This window comes from Poecilia latipinna, unplaced genomic scaffold (assembly GCF_001443285.1).
Source record: "Poecilia latipinna isolate Pla-1442-1.1 unplaced genomic scaffold, P_latipinna-1.0 Scaffold462, whole genome shotgun sequence".
NCBI classification, from domain to species: domain Eukaryota; kingdom Metazoa; phylum Chordata; class Actinopteri; order Cyprinodontiformes; family Poeciliidae; genus Poecilia; species Poecilia latipinna.
Window position 1 is genome coordinate 469,890 of NW_015113078.1, and position 19,726 is coordinate 489,615.

General features: G+C 40.6%; 4 protein-coding genes across 4 annotated transcripts in view; 2 read left to right on the plus strand and 2 right to left on the minus strand.

Moving 5' to 3' along the window:
* LOC106951527 (olfactory receptor 52K1-like) overlaps positions 1–804 on the minus strand; it is a 61,167-nt gene extending 60,363 nt beyond the window's left edge. Inside the window, exon 1 of the mRNA XM_015039131.1 lies at positions 478–804. The gene's annotated coding sequence lies outside the window, so the exon portion shown is untranslated. The remainder of the gene's footprint in view (positions 1–477) is intronic.
* A 2,209-nt stretch (positions 805–3,013) lies between these two features.
* LOC106951482 (olfactory receptor 52N2-like) lies at positions 3,014–4,558 on the plus strand. The gene has a single exon (XM_015039054.1). The coding sequence runs from the start codon at positions 3,348–3,350 to the stop codon at positions 4,287–4,289; it is 942 nt and encodes a 313-aa protein (XP_014894540.1). The 5' UTR covers positions 3,014–3,347; the 3' UTR covers positions 4,290–4,558.
* Positions 4,559–5,233: 675 nt separating this feature from the next.
* Positions 5,234–9,302, plus strand: or55e1 (odorant receptor, family 55, subfamily E, member 1). Its single transcript, XM_015039140.1, has 2 exons — positions 5,234–5,441; positions 8,015–9,302. The coding sequence occupies exon 2, from the start codon at positions 8,028–8,030 to the stop codon at positions 9,033–9,035; it is 1,008 nt and encodes a 335-aa protein (XP_014894626.1). The 5' UTR covers positions 5,234–5,441; positions 8,015–8,027; the 3' UTR covers positions 9,036–9,302.
* A 646-nt stretch (positions 9,303–9,948) lies between these two features.
* On the minus strand, positions 9,949–18,687 carry LOC106951480 (beta-arrestin-1-like; the record flags this gene model as incomplete). Its single annotated transcript, XM_015039052.1, has 8 exons — positions 9,949–12,525; positions 14,619–14,667; positions 15,400–15,470; positions 15,657–15,680; positions 16,600–16,683; positions 16,771–16,908; positions 18,402–18,474; positions 18,549–18,687. Coding segments are annotated over 8 exons (690 nt in total), but the record flags the coding sequence as incomplete, so codon positions are not given.
* Between the last annotated feature and the right edge of the window lie 1,039 nt (positions 18,688–19,726).

Here is a 19,726-nt window from a genome sequence, read left to right on the forward strand (position 1 = left end):
AATTAACTGTACGTTTTTTTTCTTTTTCATATAAACAAACTTTAAAGAAAAAGTACACAAAAATAGCGGGTTGTGGTAGTGGCAGGTGTGTGTCTGTATCTGGTGAATTTTTGGTTCTAACATGTTTGTTTTTCATTCAGTGGGTATAAAATCCAGAAATCAAACTCAATTTAGAGTAGCAATAGTTCATAATAAAATGACTCACATAAACGTAAACAGTACAACGTGGTTTTTTTCCAGAAAGTTATTCAAGTAAATGCAATTGAGTAAATGTCACTACTACACAAGTATGCACAAAACTTCCTTTAAACTGAAGAAAATCCAACGATAAAAAGCAGAACTAAATGGAGAACTAAATTAATCGATTTCACATATTTAGTCTGTTTCAGGAATAAAGCAATCCATTAGCTTTATGAATTTAGCGTACGTTCATGTTATGCTAGTCCTAATGATGGCGGCTCCCACCAGGTTACTCACCCCACCGGGGATTACCGGTCCGGTAACAAAGCTGCTCCAACTCCGGTCCAGCTGTCCACTTCGGCTCACGGTCCGGTTCTGCAGTTCCAAAGTCCAGGAAAACATCCAGAAAAATTTCATATCCAGCCATTTAGTTGGGTTTTTTTTAAGTCCACAACAACATAGAATCCAGCTTCTTCCGGCGTGAACAACAGTCCGTATCAGCGGCCACGTACAGCTTCGTTATTGATCCCACTATAAACATAAGTATTAAAAATAAAATAAAATACTTTGTACAAGAGCGCTTTATGGCGTTCGGTTCATTCACTTGTATTCTGTATTAGCTTACTCGCGGATCTGTTACATCCAAAATGGCGGGCGCTGTGACGTATCGCAGTTCTTAACCCCAAGCCATCATGGCCAATCAAATTGCTTAAACTTGATATTAACCTTGACTGACCAATAAGGTTGAAGCAACCAAAAGGATTTACTGGCGGTAGTAAATGGCAGTTACTAGCAACAAACGCCATTTGTACTGCACGTTTTAATGTCAGCAAAAAGTACATTTAAATATTTTAATGTGTCTGGCTATAAAAGGGCATAAATAATAAAATGTTTAAGTGTAAAACACCAAAAGCTAAATATTAACTGTTTGAGGTGAATAGGTGTACCATGAATTGTAGTTAAGGAAAGATTTAAAGTGTGTGAGAGAAACCAAAGATATGACTTTTTAGGATTATTTGATGTTGGACACATCAACATGTTTTCAGAAAAAAATAGGCAAGTTAACAACTAAAGCTCTTTATTTCTTCGTTTTCTCAAGGTTAGAATGTGTGAGAGAGAAAACAAACTAAATAACATTTTTATATTGAAACAACTTTTTATGGATTTTATACCAAAGATTGATTGATTTTACCAGAAGAAATGAAGTTAACAACACAGGAAATAGCCAATGGTAACTTGACAGAGGGTATAAAGGTGGAGATTCAGTGGGTTTCCTTTGACTGAAGTCATCTTCAGTTCATTCAGCAACAAACTCCAGCCAGCAACAGGTGAGACATGCAGAGCCGAAGTGTCAGCAGAGCTTCAGTAACTCCCAATTCAACCATCAAATCTTTGATTTTCTCTGCTTATTATTCTCATATCGCAGGACGGTTGGTGTTTACAACAAGGCAGCTGATCTGAAGAACTTTGAACATTGTAATTTATTTCTTCAGGATTTTTATTGAAGTAAAGCTAAAATATGAAACAGCTGCTTCTTCTTCTGCTACTCTTCCTGTTTGTCTGATGTTTGAAATATTACTTTTTATAATGTTATATATCCAGTTTCCATTTTTTTCTTTCTTATGCGAGTCAAAAATTTGGAGTCAAAAAGGATTTCTTAAAAAACAAAGCTGTAAGTATTTTTTTTTGTCAGGGATCACATTTAAATTCACAAGATCTGATAAAACACAAGATTTTCTGTTTTGTGATCATTTGTGGATCCGTTTTGCTTCCAGATCAGTTTTATGTCAGTCAGTTTTTGCCCTTCATGTTCTCTCGCACTGTTGTTGCTTTGTCAGAAGTCAGAAGTTTATCCTTCAACGTGCAAATGCAGGACATAAAGTCCTCATAAAGATACAAAAACACAACTTTCTAAAAACAGGAATGCGTCAGTGGTCTGGTTTTGTTGGTTTTGTTGAATATCCAACACATTTAGGGTGAAATTGCAACCTGGATGTCTCAGGCTGCAACATATTCTGCATTTTATTTTGTTTTAAATTTTAACTTAGAAATTCTGTATCTTCAGGTCTCAACTAAGATATTCTTCAATTATTTAAGACAAACTAATTAGTTCTTTTCTACAAACTCCACAGATACAAACTTGTGAAACAAAGGCCAGTTGAACTCAATTAAAAACTGATCAGAATATACATTTAATACTGAGAGTGAAACTCAGGAATGACTGGACTTCATGGATAGCAGAACTGCAACAATTTATTGGCACATAGATATAAATTAGTTTGAATCGGCTGGAGAGGGAAAATCTAAAGCATGCAAAACAAAACTCAGTAGAATAGAATAAAATCTTTATTCTCATTGTAACGATGAAACAACAAAATGTAGGTGCAACTCAACAGATAAAAAATATAAAAGTTAACTTAAAGACAAAAATAGGCAAGGTCAAACTAAACTCTTGGCAGCATTCAAGATGGTGAGGGCTAATGGGTAAAAACTGGTTTTTATTTTGTTGGTTTTTGTCTTTATAGATCTGAAATGTTTGTCTAAAGTCTTGAAATGTGAGCCGAAGCTTTCTGACATTCGCAGTGCAGCAGAAAGGCCTCCATTGCTGGAACAAGTAGAATAGAATAGAAAACATTTTATTATCATTATACAAGTGTACAATGAAATTAAAAGCACTTTTTCCAGTGCAGACATGTACATTAAAAAGAAGAAGTGTACATAAAATGTATATTATAAATTTACCAAATTTAGAAATACAGAATATGAATAAATATAAAATATATATAAATATTGCACAGTAAATATCACAAGTGGTTACACTGTAGGTAGGTACCGGTGGAGGTGAGGGGCGGAAATAACTTAGTGCATTGTGAATTTAGGATTGTTACAGCTTTTGGGAAGAAAATGCTTTTGAATATGAAACATCTGCAGGCATGAAGCGGACAGCAGTCACTGCAAAGAAAACAATATAAATGAGTTTGTATCGGCTGGACGTTTCCAGGAGCCAAGTTAGGAACGTCTCTATGGGAAGAACAATCAGACCATTCAACTCGTTTTTGAACAGCTGTAATAAACAATGGATGGATGAACATTGAGAAGTGAATATTGACCTGTTTGTTTTCAGGCTGACCCTGAAGCTCTGGACCAGGACGGTTTGGTAGAAGACGATGATGGAACCACTGAAGGAAAACATTTCTTCACATGAATACTTCATCTTCAGTGGCTTCAGTGAACTTGGAGCTCTGAAATCCTTCATTTCTATCCCCTTCCTGATTCTGTTCTTTGTGTCTCTGTTTGCCAACTCCCTGCTGATCTATGTGGTCATTTCACAGAGGAGCCTCCACTCCCCGATGTACATCCTCATCGCCTGCTTGTCATTTGTTGATATGTGCCTGCCACTGATTCTCATCCCCAACCTGTTGCTGAACGTCTTGTTCAACTCGAGCGGGATCTCTCTGAGCGGCTGCCTGGTTCAGATGTTTTTGATTCACATGTTAGGCGCTTGTCAGTCGGCTCTTCTGGTCTGGATGGCATTGGACCGATACTTTGCCATCTGCAGGCCCCTTTCCTACCATGATCACATGTCTTTACCTGGATTCCTCGGGTTTGTGATTCCTCTTCTGGTCAGGAATGTGGTCATGATCGTGACAGTGGTGATTCTGGCAGGTAAAGTGTCGTTTTGCTTCAGGAATGTGATAAACCACTGTGTCTGTGAACACATGGCCTTGGTGGAGTTGGGCTGTGGCAGCACAGCCATTAACAGTCTGGTTGGGTTGATGACTGTGTTCCTGGTCACTGTGTTTGATTTCTTGTGCATCACCGCTTCATATATAATCATATTCTGCTCTGTGCTGCGTTCAGGTAAATCCAGCGCTAAAGCTCTGCACACCTGCTTCACTCACATCATCGTCATGGTCATCAGTTTGACCTTCGTTCTCACAGCTTTCCTGTCGTATCGGACCAGAAACAGCCTTCCAAATGCTGGCCGTCTTTCTGTTAGCATCATGTACCTGTTTCTGCCGAGCTGCTTCAACCCAATTATCTACGGCATCAGAACCACCGAGATCCAAAAACACATCTGGAGGACGCTGTCATTTCGCAAGCTGTGACTTACAGCTGAAAAATGATTTACATATTGTTTATTAATAAAAATGTTTCAAACTTTTGCTTGATAACATTTCAGTTTTTAAGAGGATTTTACTCCAACAGTCCAAAATATTGTGATATTTGTAAAGAATCACTTTAAGTCTAAACTCTGAGCCCAGGCTGTGGCCACATTTATTGTAGAAGCTGTTTTTAAACCTTATTTGTTCTGATCCAGCAGCTTCATGGCTGAATCTAACTTTACTTATCAACCAACAAACCAGCACCTGGTCTGGAAATGTGATCAGAACAAACTACGGTTCTGAACTGCAGAGTTAGAAACCAGAACATGGAGCCCATACTGTCTTTTAGAAGACACCGCCCTATTGGTATTCACGGATTTTTCTGTAACGTAACTCCAAATTATTTGCATAAAATTTGCCTCTTCATGGACACACCTGATGGTCCTGTCGACCCGGTTCTACTGGAACCAGAACATCTGCTCCACCTCCAGAGAACTCCTTCTCTCTGCTCTGAGTCAAACCAACCTGTTCCCCTCCTGGCCTGTGGGGGCGCTGCACCAAGAACCACTGAGCGTTCTCCGGTCCGCTCTGTGTTCACATATGGATTCAAACCGGACCCAGACCGAGGTTTGGAAGACCAGTGTGATTATCATTCAAAAGCAGGAAGTGGACTGCATCGCAAGGAATTCTGGGTAAATATATCTAAAACAAACGTGTTGCTTTGCATCCTGGGTTAGCCATCAGGGCAGAGCCGCAGCTCAGGGACTCCCAGCAGGAGAGACTAATGAAGCAGAGCAGAAACCAACGCCAGAGGAACATGAAGGCTCCCAACTCAACTCACCAAAACATCTGCAAACAGAGGTGAAAATCTGACCTTTTTCTGGTTCAACATCAGGAAGGAAAACGTAGGAATCCCTGATATGATCAGTAATTTGTTGATGAGTTTGTTTTTCAGTGATGATAAACACATTTTATGAGTTTAACTTCACGTTTATGCCAAAATGGAGAATAAACTCTGGAGAATCGGATTTAAACCTCCTGCAGCCAATCACAGTGCTGCTGCCTTCAGGGTCAGCTGTCCTGTGGGACGTCTGGACGTCGACTATAAGACGATCTGAGGGGAGACTCGGTGTCCTGATGAGGATCCAGCAGCAGGTAGGACATTTAACTGGGTTAATGTTTCAGTTTCCCTGTAGACGTTTCCACACAGAAACTGGAGTTTATTTATTTAAGCAGATCAGAGGTTAGACCTGGTTTTACCATGAATACCTGTTCAATAACTTCATGTTTACGCAACTGCTTGGTTTTAATTTAAACCAGTCTAACGAACCAGACACAGTTGTGGTGAATTTCTCTGGTTCTTTTAATCCAGTTAGTGATGGAGTCAGGATTGTCTTCACATTCTTGCAGTTTTGTTTCTATAAAACTGCATTTTTACTTAAAGTTCCTAATTTAATGTAATTAGGGTTTAGTTAAAAATTGAGGTTTTTTTTCTTCATTTTTTAAACTAAAAAGCAAAAAGTAAATTGAATTTAACAAATATTTATTTGATTTTTCCTGTGTAATTCTTTGCCCATGTTAGTTTAGATTGTTTATATGATTATTTGTGAATGAGGCAGTTTTGTTCAGTTTTCTGTGTTGATTTAACAACGATCCTAAAAACTAAAGAAACATTTTAACATGAACTTACAGAAGGATTTAAAATCTGAAGTCACGACCATCCCAGAAGTTATTGCGATAAACAATAATATTGTTCTTTTAAATGCAAAACTGAAGTTTAAAACTCCAATTCGATTTTAAAACTGGGTTTTTCAGTTTTCTTGACCAGGTTCTGGTTTTGATCCAGAATGTTTTTGTCTTTTTCCATTTCCTGTTGATCCTTGACAGGGATTTAATTTTTCCTTTTCTCTGCTTTTATTTTGAAAATGAAGCTTTGATCAAAGATAAAATTAAAAATGATCTAAATCATATTTTAAGCTGTTTTTTCTGTCTGGTTTGAGGTAAAACTGATGATTCTGTTGGTTATTGGATTTTATTTTGTCTGTTTTTTATTCTGAGCATTGAACTCATCACCAGAATGACTGGAAACCAGCAGAAGTAAGAAACATTTTATATTTATATTTACTATCTAAATACAGACAGTAAATCTAGTTCTAACTCCTGGGACGTGTTTCAGTGTGAAATGAAATTAAATAATGCAGATGTGAAAAACAGGAAGTTCTTTAGCTTCATGCAAACTGACAGGAAATAACTCAACCTTTTATTTTTTCTGTATCGTACCAAGTTCTTGTATTTAAGTGGTTTTATGATAAATGTTTTGTTTCTGTAATAGTTTGAAGGATTTATAGATGATAAAATCTGTTTCACTGAGTTTAATATCTAAATATTCAGAATTTATTTAGAACCATAAAATTCATATTTATTATGGGGAAAAAAAATCTTAATTGTTTTATTAGTATCTGCATCCTGTGGCTGCTGTGTTTTTATTTAGTAGATATTTCATTATTTCACAGACTAACAAAACTAAATAATAGGACTTTAATATTTTTATATCACTCACTTGCAGAGTTTGGTAGGAAACTTACATTTACTTGAGCAACTTTTTGGAAAAATAATAATTTTAAGAGTATTTTTACCTTTACTTGAGTAATTTAATTATGAAGTATTTCTTCTCTTACTTGAGTAAAAAACAAACATGTTTTAACCAGAAATCCACCAGACAGACTCACACCTGCAGTTTCTGTTAATGTTTAATCAGTTTTTTATTGAGAGAAACTGATTTGAAATATTTTGTTTTGCCTGATTTTGTTATTTTGTATTTATCTAAATTATTTTAATTTCGGTCCTTAAAATACAAACATTTCCCTTTAACTTTATATTTTGGTTCGACTGATGATGTGATTTTTAAATATTAAATGACTGATCATTTGATCAGGTACTCAGTACTTCAGTAAAGTTTTTACCAAATACTTTTTCTCTTTTACTAGAGTAAAAACATGTTGAAGGTTTTGGGTTCTCTGCCCCCCTCAGCACAAAACAGCAAATAAAAATAGATTCTGTTTGTTAAATTGTTATAGAAACACCTCAGAATGAGGAATCACAGCAAAAATGATTATTATAAAAACAGATTATCTGAATCTTTACTGGTTCATTTTCCCTTCTTGACAGTCAGATTGGAGAAAATCAGACAATATTTTCATAGAATCATCTGTGCAAACCTGGGAGTAGTGATGAACTCTGACCTTAACCTTCGGAGTCACATAAAGACAGTTACAAAGTCGGTCTTCTATCACCTTCCACTGAGAGAAAATACTTTAAAATGCTGTTGGTAGTTTATAAATCACTGAACAGCTTCAAGATCTGCTGCTGATCAACATTCCAGATGAAGTAGCTTTCAGCTTCTATGCACCACATATCTGGAACAAACTACCAGAAAACTGCCAAACAGCTGAAACACTGAGTTCCTTTAAGTCCAGACTAACAGTCAAATGTTTAGAGTTGCTTCTGAAACATAGTAAATGAAACGTTGATCAACATTCTGATGTGTAACGACGGCAACATGTAATGTTTACCATGTAGCGTCTTTTATGAGGCTGTATTTCTGTGTTTTGTTTTTTTGACGTAAAGCATTTTGAAGTGTTGCTGAAATGTGCTATACAAATAAGGTTGATTGATTGATTGATTGATTGATTGATTGATTGATCTGTCCAACCTGTTGTTGTTTCCAGGTGAGGCAGCGCCATGTTGGACGCTCCGCTCACCAGGAACTTGTCCCACTCCAGCTTCCGGCTCAGATGTTTTCCGGAGCTGCAGGACCGCCGCTGGATTCTGGCGCTGCTGTTCTTCCTCTGCTTCCTGTCTGTGCTGCTGGGAAACTCTGCGCTGGTCTACGTGATCCGCAGGGTGGCGCGCCTGCACAGCCCCATGTACGTCCTGGTGTGCCTGCTGTGCGTGGTGGACGTCCTGCTGGCCTCCGTCATCCTCCCCAACATGCTGCTCAACCTGCTGTTCGACTGGAGCCACATCTCGCTGGCCGGATGCCTCATCCAGATGTTTTCCACGTACTTCCTGTCGTCGCTGGAGTCCACGCTGCTGTTGGTGATGGCGCTGGACCGTTACGTCGCCATCTTCAAGCCGCTGCGCTACATGGACATCATGAGCTCCTCCGCCTTCCTGAAGCTGCTCGTCTTCGCGCTCCTGCGCAGCGTCTCCATCATGTCGGCGCTGGTGGTTCTGGCCGGTTCTCTGAGGTTCTGCGACTCCAACGTCATCCAGCACTGCTACTGCGACCACATGGCGCTGGTCCGCCTGGCCTGCGTCAGTACGCAGAGGAACCGCGCGGCTGGGCTGGCGGTGATTGTCTGTTTCGTGGGTGTGGACATCCCCGTCATCTTCTTTTCCTACGTGAAGATCGTGAAGGTCGTGGTGCGAGCGGCGGCGGCCAGCGAGGAGCGCCTGAAGGCGCTTCACACCTGCAGCACGCACCTGATGGTCATCGTGTGTTTCTACCTGGTGGGCACCATCACCTTCCTGTCTGGCAGCCTCAACATTCCCATAGCAACGGGCCTCAACACCCTGATGGGCGTCGCGTACATCCTGATCCCCGCGACGGTCAATCCCATCATCTACGGCGTTCGCACCAAAGAGATCCGCCGAGGCCTTCAGAGGATGTTCAAGCTCAGAGAAAGGAAGATCGCGTCTCTGAAGGTTTCTTCTGGAAAACGACAGACGCTGAGGACATCCGGTTAGGAGCCCACAAGTCTGACTCTTCAGAAGTAACGCAGTATAAAGTATTCATGAACCAAAGGCCTCCATCTTAATACCGTGACTTTAACCAATACTGAAAACAAATTAGGAGCGTCCAAAGTAATCCGGTTCTCAAGGGCCGCACCTGATTGGACCAGCAGGTCATTGTGGGCGGATCCCAGTGTGAACGTTAGAGTTTCTCCATGATAGGAAGTGTTTTCAATAACATCAACTATTGGTAACAAATAAAAACCATTTTAGTTGTGCTAAGCCTGAAGCACTAATCATAAACATTAGCTGGGCTAAAACTGAAGTGCTAAATTGCACCATGTTGGTGTCCAACATGGCGGAAGAGGAAGTGGAACTGCTGTGTGAACAGTCCTCATCCACTTCAAAATAGGAGCATTAACATAAACGTCTAACTAGTTGAAGAATCCGCAACAGTCGTTAATCTAAACCTAGACGTTTAATTTATTCAACTGAAAGTTTGCTAAACAATAAATCAGCATTTTAAAATTTATCTGAAGATTAATGAAGTGGAAGCGAAGTGCGCTAAACGCTAAAGTTAGCCAAAATGCTGAGGAAGTAATTAGAAGTGTGGCCACTGCTAAAATTAATGCCCATCATTTCTCCTTTTTTTAGATTATGACTAGTTTACACCTCTGGCATCAACTTTCATTTATTTCTTCAGTGTCACTTGCAGCCATTTTAATAAGTAATACTCGTGTTTGATTGTACAGAAACTGACGAGCAGGAAGGGCTTCATAATACCTTACCATTATATTTAAAAACAAAATCAATTTTGTAAGTGAAATAATGCGAAACTGGAGAAAGCTGTTAAAAAAATAAAAAAGTTTTGATCACAAATGTCAGGCTGTGTATGAATATCATGACTGACGGTGAAAACACTCAGAGCTTCTAATAGTGTTTTTATTAAAGACTGAGGGGAATATACAAGTTTTCTCTGACAATATCAAAATAAAAGACAACTGGAAATAAAGTATAAACAGATATGATGCGTTTCTTCCTCATCCTCCGACTTCCAGTCTCCAAGACAAACTGCTGTCTGTCCGTGTTTCAGACCCAAACACCTGCCAGACTTCAGGAAAATACAAGTTCAGGAATCTCACTTCATATTAAAATCAGCAGATAATAAACAGAAACCGTCATTAACGGAAAACTAACATTTAACACAGCTGAGCAGTTCACAGATCATCATCAGGAGTTTAGAGGAACAAATTCTGCTTTTAAAAAATAAAACTCAGACAGAAATCTGCAGTTAATTATAGATTAAATTAATTATTTTAGTATATATTAATATGTGGAAAATATTGTCAAAACGTAAGCAATTTAAGGGGTTTCATCTTTTACTTTATCTGCTGTTTAGGCTACCACCAGCAGGTGGCGGTAACACAGCAGGTTGGAGCGACAGAATTTAAACGTGCAATGTTGTGACAAAGTATTCACCCTACACATTTTTAATAAGTGTTTTATCACATTTAATTGAAATTAAACTCATTTACTATCAGACAAAGATGATTTCATTTTACTGAGGGGAAATAAGTGACTGAAAACCACCTGAACCAGATCAAACACTAAGTTTCTGTTCATCAGAAATCTTCTAAATCACTGAGGAAGTATGGAGGTTGTTTTAGAACCAGATTTTAGCTTGAACTTTGACTTGGCCACTCCAGAGCTTTGGTTTCTGTTTTACATGTTGACCTGTTGATTAATATCCTGCTGCAAAACCCAAAAGGGAGTTTGGGTTTTGAGTTTCCTTCAGGGTTTCCTTTCAGAAAGCAGAAATTATGGTTCCATCAATTACAGTAAATCACCAGAGGAACGAAGGAGACCAACAGCCTGACGCACCAAATCCATCCGTCTCTGAAAGGCTGCGTTGGTTTTACTCCAGATGAAACGGGATCATCTCCTTCCACTGTTGACTCATCAGGGTGTCAGCGGTAAATGTGAGGAAGACCTTCGTGTTCTTCTGGATCAGCTCTGGTTCTGGAGTTGGAACTCCCCCTTTTTCTCTTTTCGTCATCAAGCATGACCTCTAACCTTAACTGGGGCAGTGAGGTCTGCAGAGCCTCCAGCCAGTCTGGTAAACTCGGTGCAACATTGGCTACATTTCAGCTGGTGCAGTTCGCCTCCTCCTGAGCTGTCAGGTGTTTGTGGTTGTGTAGCAGCAGATCACTGAGATCCACCTCCTGAAGCTCCTGCAGTGAACGCACGAGCATCAGAACAAAAACTGGTCTGATGGTCTTTTCCACCGCATGGACACTCAGCTTCATGTAACTCTCTATAAGCCGTGGTTTCAAGGCGCATTTAGGAAAGACGTCCGATGAAACGCTGTTCCAGCTGGTCTGCAGGATGAGGCTCCCTGTCACACAAGCCTGAAAACACCAGCAGGACGTCTGAGCAACACAACAACCAGCCAGAGGCGGCGCTGGCCTCCGATTCGCCCAATCACAATCCAGTCTAGAATCTGTGGACAACCTATTAAAGTTAGGGTGGTCATAATCTTATGGCTGGTTGGTCTGCATACCAGCTGTTGGGACCATACATAAGAAACGTCATTAGTTAAGGCCACTGTGGGGACTGTGTTCACCTGGATGTCAGAACCGCGGCTGGGTTTTAAGAAGAACCATGAAGTACAGCAGAACTCTGTGGAGTTGGACTCATAACGATCTCTGGTGTCATTTAGGAGCTACATGCATGTTCCAGTGGGTCCCACAGCATTTCTTTAACTATACCACTGCTTTGGTTTTTCTACGACTGGTGATGCTTTCAGAGCTGGAAGATTATTTTTAACCCAATGATGATGATTTGGGAAATGATCAACGTGTCGGAACAAACCAAGGAAAACTTCATTATTCATGACCCCAACAAACAATAACATACTGATATATTTCATGCACTGGTCCCTTGTTGTCTCGTTGGGTCGGTGCCTCTTCACCACCTGCAGATGTAAGCTGAAGTCCCTGATGTTGATCTGGTGGGGAACCACTGCAAGCCATCCGAATTTGGCAGTGTTTTTGTTTTTAAAGACCCTTCAACATAAAACACTGAAGCTAACCTCAACACAACTGAACTCCTGATCGTTCTCTAATGGAAATACGAAGAACAAAGAGAGGCATGCTTCCAGCGACCGCCGGCTCCGAGTTCCTGCCGAGGCTCAGCCTGACGACAGAAGGCTGCGGTATTCTACACCCTGCGGGACGCAGAGAGAGGACAGACATGAACAAACACACAAACACGCCACCACCGAGTGTTTGGAGGGTGTCCAGACTGTGGCTCGGCCTACAGGTGACCTCTGCCGGCTCCACACTACAAACAGCAGCAAAACAACAACAGTGACGGCCGTGGCGCCCGTCGCCTCTATCTGTCGTCGGGTTTGGGTGAGTCCAGCGGTTCCTCGTCTTCCTCCTTCTCGTCTTTAGCGCCAATGAGCCGCTGGCGGGCGAAGTCCTCGAATATGATGTCATCATCACTGAGGGACGGAGAACGTGACTGAGATTAGTTCAGAGCTTCGGTTCAACAACATCAATCTGCTGCCCACACGAACAAACCGCTGCCCAAAATTATTCATACCCCTTAGATTTAAAGTTATCGCCTAACTTGAGAAATATTTCCTCTTGCTGCAACTGAAACTATGTGGGTCAGAAGAATAAAAAAACGTGTTAGTCCCACTTTTATGCAAATGCTCATTTGTACCTGTTAAATATTTTGGGATTTTGTGAGTTTCCTGCATTCTCCAATGATCCAAATAGTCTAACCAGATAAACACGGTTTAATGTGTGCAGATGGCTCAGAGGGAACAGCAGCAGCTTTCTGCACTTGGTTTGTATTCAAGTCAAGTGTTAAATTAGGACCTGTGATATGAATTATGGCAGCGTGCAACTCAAGAAACGGCTGCAAGGTAATCATCAAAAGTCTTCAACTCCCAGTGGCCGCAGCACAAAACATCATAAAAACTAATAAGAATGCTGCAGAAAGTCAAAGAGCAACGGGGAAGACTGGTGATGCAGGAAGTGCAGGAGAACCAAAGGATCAGGGCGTCCAGTGGATGCAGCGCAGCAGCGACCGAGTCCAGACGGTCCAACAGAGGCGCCAGCTGACCGAGGCAGAAAGACACTTTTCAAGTCAGTTTGCACCAAGTCTTGGATAAATCTCTGGGGAAAGAAATCTTCTGGTCTCTGTTTGAATCTAAAATCGAATGTTTGATGCTAAAAAGTAAAAGCGTTTAAGTTAAACATGGTGGAGGAAACATGATGGTTTCTAATTACAGGAAATGGCCAAATAATCATGGTGAGAGTTTAGCTGCTGTGTTACCTGATAAATATTTTTATTCATTACTGAGAGATGAATTGATTATTTGGTTTTGCCATTTCTTGTTGGTTAAATGAAAATAACTTTAAATCCACTTCCACCTGCAGTCTGAATAATTTGGCATTTTGCTGCAGCTCTCTGTAAATCTCTGTCAGATGTTTCTCTGCGACTCTCAGAGACGGTTGAGGTGAAGATCACCGTCAGCCACAGGGAGTCCTATTCCTTCCCCATTGGATGCTCATTCCCACCATGTGATTGGCTGATGTGTTCTTCATATTCACGTTTTGTTGAACAGGCGTCTCTAAAAATGAACCTTTTCTAAAAAGAAAAACCAGATTATTCAGACAAGAAGCACCAACATCACAGCCTTCATCCTAAACCTTCAGAGGAAGGTTGTAGGTTTGACTCCAGATTCCTCCTGTCACATGTTGACACACGTTAACCCAAAGTTGCCTACGAATTGGTGTGAATGGGTGAAAACCAGTTTGAACATGGCTGTCTATTTACCTTTTTAAAACACCTGATAATCTTTGACTGTCCAGACAACAATCCATGTCTGATGAGTTGAGAAGAAGGCAGAAAGTGAATTGGAATCGATATCCATAGAGCAGATGAGAGTCTAGCCTGATGAGAGGATGAATTTTAATTGAACAAACACAGAGATGCTTCTGCTGACTCCCGTTAGGTAAAATAGGGATGCACACGCATTTTACATGTTTAGAGTAAAGCCTTCGATAAAACCCGCAGCATGAACCAAGCATCCTGCACACCAGGAGCCTGGATGCATTTTGACAAAATGAAGCCAACAAACCACAATCTGCTTGTTTTCAACATTTAACTGAGGATAAATTCATGCGCAGGCTTAATGAGACTCATTAGACCGAGTCACGGCTTGTTCAATTAAAAAGCTTCCAAAGAAAACATCAGAAAGTGCATTAAAACTGAAAATAAAACCAGTAATGAATCCCACTGAGCATGGCAGACCTCCTAATAGGGTCGTAAAGCAATCTCACTATCATAGTAATAATCAGTAAGATCCAGAGTGGCTGCTGACAGCCAGAAGAGTTTCCAGTTTAAAGCCCATTTCCTGCAGCTCCCACAGCAGCACGCATTAGGATGCATTAAGGCTGAGACTCTGGAGATGGCTTCAGAGCTGCTAATGCGCTAACGGGCCGAGAGGAAACCCTCTCTGCTGCCCGCACCGTCCAATCAGAGAGCCAGCTGACGAGCAGGAAAGACAGGAGGGCTGCTTACTTTGTGTCAAACTCAATCAGGTTAGTGTCGATCGGAGCTTCATCTGGAGCTGCGGAGAAGTCAGAAAGAGGCAATCAGAGCTCTGTCATCACATCACAAACCAACATGATTCACTGCTCTCCTCCATGCAGGGTTTCTTTTTGTTTCTAAGACAACGTTGGCGTTGTGGGCAGGATTTCTGGCAACAGTGTAAACAGAAATGAGACACACCGGATTCGTTATGGAATCCAACCGACAGAAAAATGTTTTCACTGTTTCTGTTGACATCATTATATTGACATTCTACAAATAATCTACAGGAGAACATATAACTCACTCTAAACGCACATTTCAGTAATAACAGCCGTCACTGTATTACCCGTGTTGATGCTAACATTATCAGATGATCACACATCAGAACATGCTAGGACCATTATATGGCAGATCGCTTCCATGTGGGAGAAAAGGAACCCCAGACCATGAATATTAACCATAGTAACTGTTCATGTATTCACATAGAGGGCATCAACAACCAAGAAATAAGATATGTCAGATGGGAAATAACTTTTAGTTTTCAGCCTTTAAAGTGGACAGACGTAGTTTTTACTGAAGGAAATTCCTCCTGTTTGATTTATTGGGGGCTTGTCCGGGATCATTAGGCTGTTTTCTGTCCAGCAATGTAATCTAAGCCATGATGGAGAACAGTTAAAGCAAATGTAACTGTTTTAATCCAAAAGACAGGAAGGTTTTTTATTGAAATAATTCAGTTTATTATTCAGTCAGAAATGTGAACACATCTCACCGTCTCTGTAGATGGACTCCTCCAGCGGCTTCGGGTGCATTAATGTGAAGGGCAGCTCAACAGAGACGTCACTGGAAAACAGATCATCCAGGTGCACTGAAGCTCAGAAAACATCACTTTTCAACTGCAGATTCATTAGGGGCATTTATTAAGGTGGATATGTGTCAGCACCAGAAAGGCGGTGCAGTAAGATGTTCGGATGACCTTTTGTAAATCTCAGCATGAAGGTTTCCATCCGTGACAGAGTGAAAGGTTACCTGGAAGCCAGATCTCCGAGAAGCCTGAAATCAATAAATATTTAACACCATCAGTTTCAGAGCAGCATCATTTCCAGCTGTTTAAACTGAGCCAGTCTCTTCATTTCATGTTATCAACATCACGTTAATCCACTTAGTCACTTCTACAAGCTGATTCTTTCACCACAGAGTGCATGTCAGATACTGCAGTCAGAGATGAGACAGTTTTCTCTTAGGAGCTAGCTCCTCTAGACTTAAAGTCGCAGAGACACAAACTGTGAGTAACTGGCTTATTTTCTGAAAGGATGCATGAAAACTGCAGGACATTTTTCTTTTAATAACTCTAAAGCTGAATCTTTATTAAAATTAATTAAGAACTCCAGAACCAGTTCCCATTTTCCTTTCTTGTGGTTCTTCAAAGTTTTCCTAATCTGTTTCTTCACTACACCCTGAGAAACACCAGGTTTTCAGGTTAATCACTCCATTTAATCTGAAATCCTGTTTTTTCTCAAACTGTGTTAAACTGAGTTATTTTCAGCTTTAAGAAAATAACTGGGATCAGACTGCATCCACCTGTGGCAGGTTGTCTTTAAACCAAACCGATGAAGTTTCAGGATTTCTCTGCGGAGCTTTTGTCCTTCCTGGACTAATGTGGCGTTGTTGGCAGGATTCCCAGATTTATTCAAGGTTTTATGCTGAAGTTGCGCAGCCTGCCATGAAACTCAGGTTAAAGAACAGATATTCTCCTGATCCAACTCGGCCCAATGGTTGGGTTTCAAAGCAACGCCTGCCGCCTACAGCAGGCCCGGCATGCAGGATGCCGGGCCTCCAGGACCCACTTTGGGCCCCCCTGGCCTACAGACTTCAGAACAAAACCAGCGGTTTAGCTTATTCTGATGCATTCACGGTAGAGTTTATTAACGTGTACTTTCCGGTTGAAATGACTGAAAGTAAAACAACCCACCCGCCTCGGGACACCACCAGCTTCACTTTGACTTTGTAGGACACGATGATGCCGAGGATCTCCCTGTTGGCTCCTTCTCTCAGGCTGCCCAGGAGAGCAAACACGCTGTCAGACACCAGCAGCCAACTCTCCGACTGGCAGTGAAGGCACCACGAGCGTGGCAGGACTCACAGAGTGCTGGAGGCCAGGTTGGTGTCTTCGTGCTTCAGTTTTCCGTCCAGGGCGAGGCCGCGCTTCTCCCGGTTGTTGGCCAGGAATGGAGTGAGGGTGAAAACTTTGCAGAACGTTGAGCTGGGAGCCACAACGTCACTGAAAACACAAGACAGAGTCACTGCTCAGCCGTCGGCTGGCCAAACGTTCTGCCATATGGGCTGACAAGGAGTCATGGGCCGAAAGAAGAAAAACCTAAAACCAAGCAAATGAAGTATCCTGGTATCTACTGCAGAGAAAAAACGAAAGGGATTTTTCCGACGTGTGCAGGGACCAATGCAGGAAGGAAACGGGAATACATTCCTGCAAAAACACTCAGAAATTTTCTCTGAAAATTTTGAAAAGAACATTTATGGCATTTGAAATTAAGACATTTCCAAGTTTTTTGTAGAAAATTTCTGATATTAATCTAAAAATCATATTTTCTAGCAAACAGAGATTACGCTCAGAGTTTCTGAGTTTTCTGCAACGGCCCTAAAACGCTGCAGCAGATCTAGCAGGTTTTCTGTTTAAAAGCAAAAGCTTCTGGTTTTCAGTTTCTTTTGGGCTCAGTTGAATAAACTTATTTTCAGTAATAACAGGATTTGGGTCACTTTGTTTCAACACGTTTTCCATATTTATCCAAGTTTAAGAGAGAAGAAAAGCTGATTTTTCAGTAAAAGTCTCTGGATAAACTCGGTTGTATCTTTCATTAAAACCTGGTTAGAAAACATGAACACTTTGTCTTATACTTTACATTTTCCATTTTTAATTCTGCATCTGTGGGCCACAAATGGCCCCCGGACCCAAACCGGCCGGTTCTGAGTTTCCACTGTCAGTTTACTGGTCTCTACTGGGTCTGAGTGTGTTTTTAATTTAATGCATATTTTAAACTACATCTGTTACAATAAGTAATTAATCCATTAACTGCATAATAAATTAAAATGTGCTCAATAATTTCCATTCTGGTTGATATTTCTTCAGTTATGGCATCATTACCAATATGTTGTTAATGGCTTCATTTCTGTTTTATTTATTGTTTTAGATTTTTTAATAAAATTAAAGTTTAATGGTTTGAAGTGACAAACTTTCATTATTATACCTTTATCAATATATTACATGAAAATGGTCCAAACAAACAATATTATCACTTATCACAATAATTATTGGGGCAATTTATCAACATTTATATCATGACAGGTTTATTATAAACTAAACATTTATTTTAACAATGTACTTCCATTTATTTTGATTCAGATTCCAGTTTGGACCAATTAGCTTCTAAAATATGAGACTCTGACTGATTAAACTAAAATAACATTAAATGACACCAACCTGCTGGCAGGAATTAATATTGATGATAATAAAATATTTCCTTACAGCAGCAAACTCTAAAGAGAATATAGAAAATTATTTTAAACTGTTTGTCAAAAGAGTCCCTTGATGTTTCCACCATCGTGGTGGAAACATCCTGGATTAGATTCATCTGTGAATCGGCTGCATCTTGTTCTTTGGTTTGTAATCAGAGCCTAAATGTTGCTGAACTGAAGCTTTGATTTGAGTAATTAGAAATGTTTTCTGATCCCAGTGTTTGTGTTTGTACTGAGACTCACTCCGACTCTTCCACGGCGACGGGACATTTGTACTGCGCCGTGTTGAACAGGCAGATGTCCGCGTACTGCCGCACTGCACACACACAAACCAGAGTTAAACGATCCAACATGGCCGCCGCTGCAGGAGCCACAGGAAACGGCCTGCACCTGAGATCTTCATCTTCTTCACCGTCTTGTTGGTGTTGTTGGTGACGTGAACGTTGACGCTGATGGGCTCGCCGTGGTAGTAAATCTGAGACAGAGAAGAAGAACTTCCATCAGAACGACGTCGGACAGGAAGCCACCGTTAGCGCCACCTTCTGGACAGACCGAATATCTGGAGACTTCAATGTGTCGCCAACAAATAAAGAAAGTTTATCTAAAACAAAGTCCCAAAGCTTGAGGAACAACATAAAACGTTTTTAACCAACTCCACTAACCCAGAGTCAGGAGCAGCTAATTTACTCAGTTATGTTTATTTGAGTCAATTTTTTTAGAGAAATTTACTTTCAGGAGTATTTTTTACTTCAGTAATTTTATTATGAAGTATTTCTGGATTTTCTTCCCACCGAATGAAGGACAAACATGTTTTAACCAGAAATCCACCCGACAGACACACACCTGCAGTTAAAGTTTTATCAGTTTTTTATTGAAGGAAACTGATTTGGATTGAATGTTTCCTTTGCCTGGTTTTGTTAATTTGTGATTATGTTATTTATATTAATTATTTTCATTTTGGTTTGTGAAATACCAAAATTTCCACTTAACTTTATACTTTGCTTTGTCTGATGATGTCATTTCTAAATATTAAAGAGGACCGCTTACTCAGTATTTAAGTCGATTTTTTACCAAACACTTTGTTGCTTTAATTTGAATAAAAATATGTTGAAGTTGTGCGACTTCAGAATCACTTTTGGCTAAAGCTAAGCTGAGTAAAGCTAACAGCTGATACTGAGGCAACGGTGTGCTAACCAATCACACTGTCTGTCTGTGAATTCACTGAAATCAGACCATCTGCAGGGTTTTCTTGCAGAGCAGGTTCACCTCTGCGGCGTTTATGCATGAAGGCTCACATCCAGAGAATAAGCTCCAGTGTGTGTGCCAACTGTAAAAAGCCTCAGCGCTTGCTCAGCTCGGCGCGCTCAATGCTAACCTCTAAAAGCTCAACTACAGCAGCCGTACGGCGTCTGGCCCAGCCAAAGTAAGAAACCATGACTGGACGTGTTGAGGATCTGAGGACGCTCCACTGCCAAGCAGGAGGCAAAATGTTTCCCTGTAAACCATCACCAGTGGTGGAGAAAGTACTCAAAAAATGTACTTAAGTAAAAGTACAAATACACAGTCAA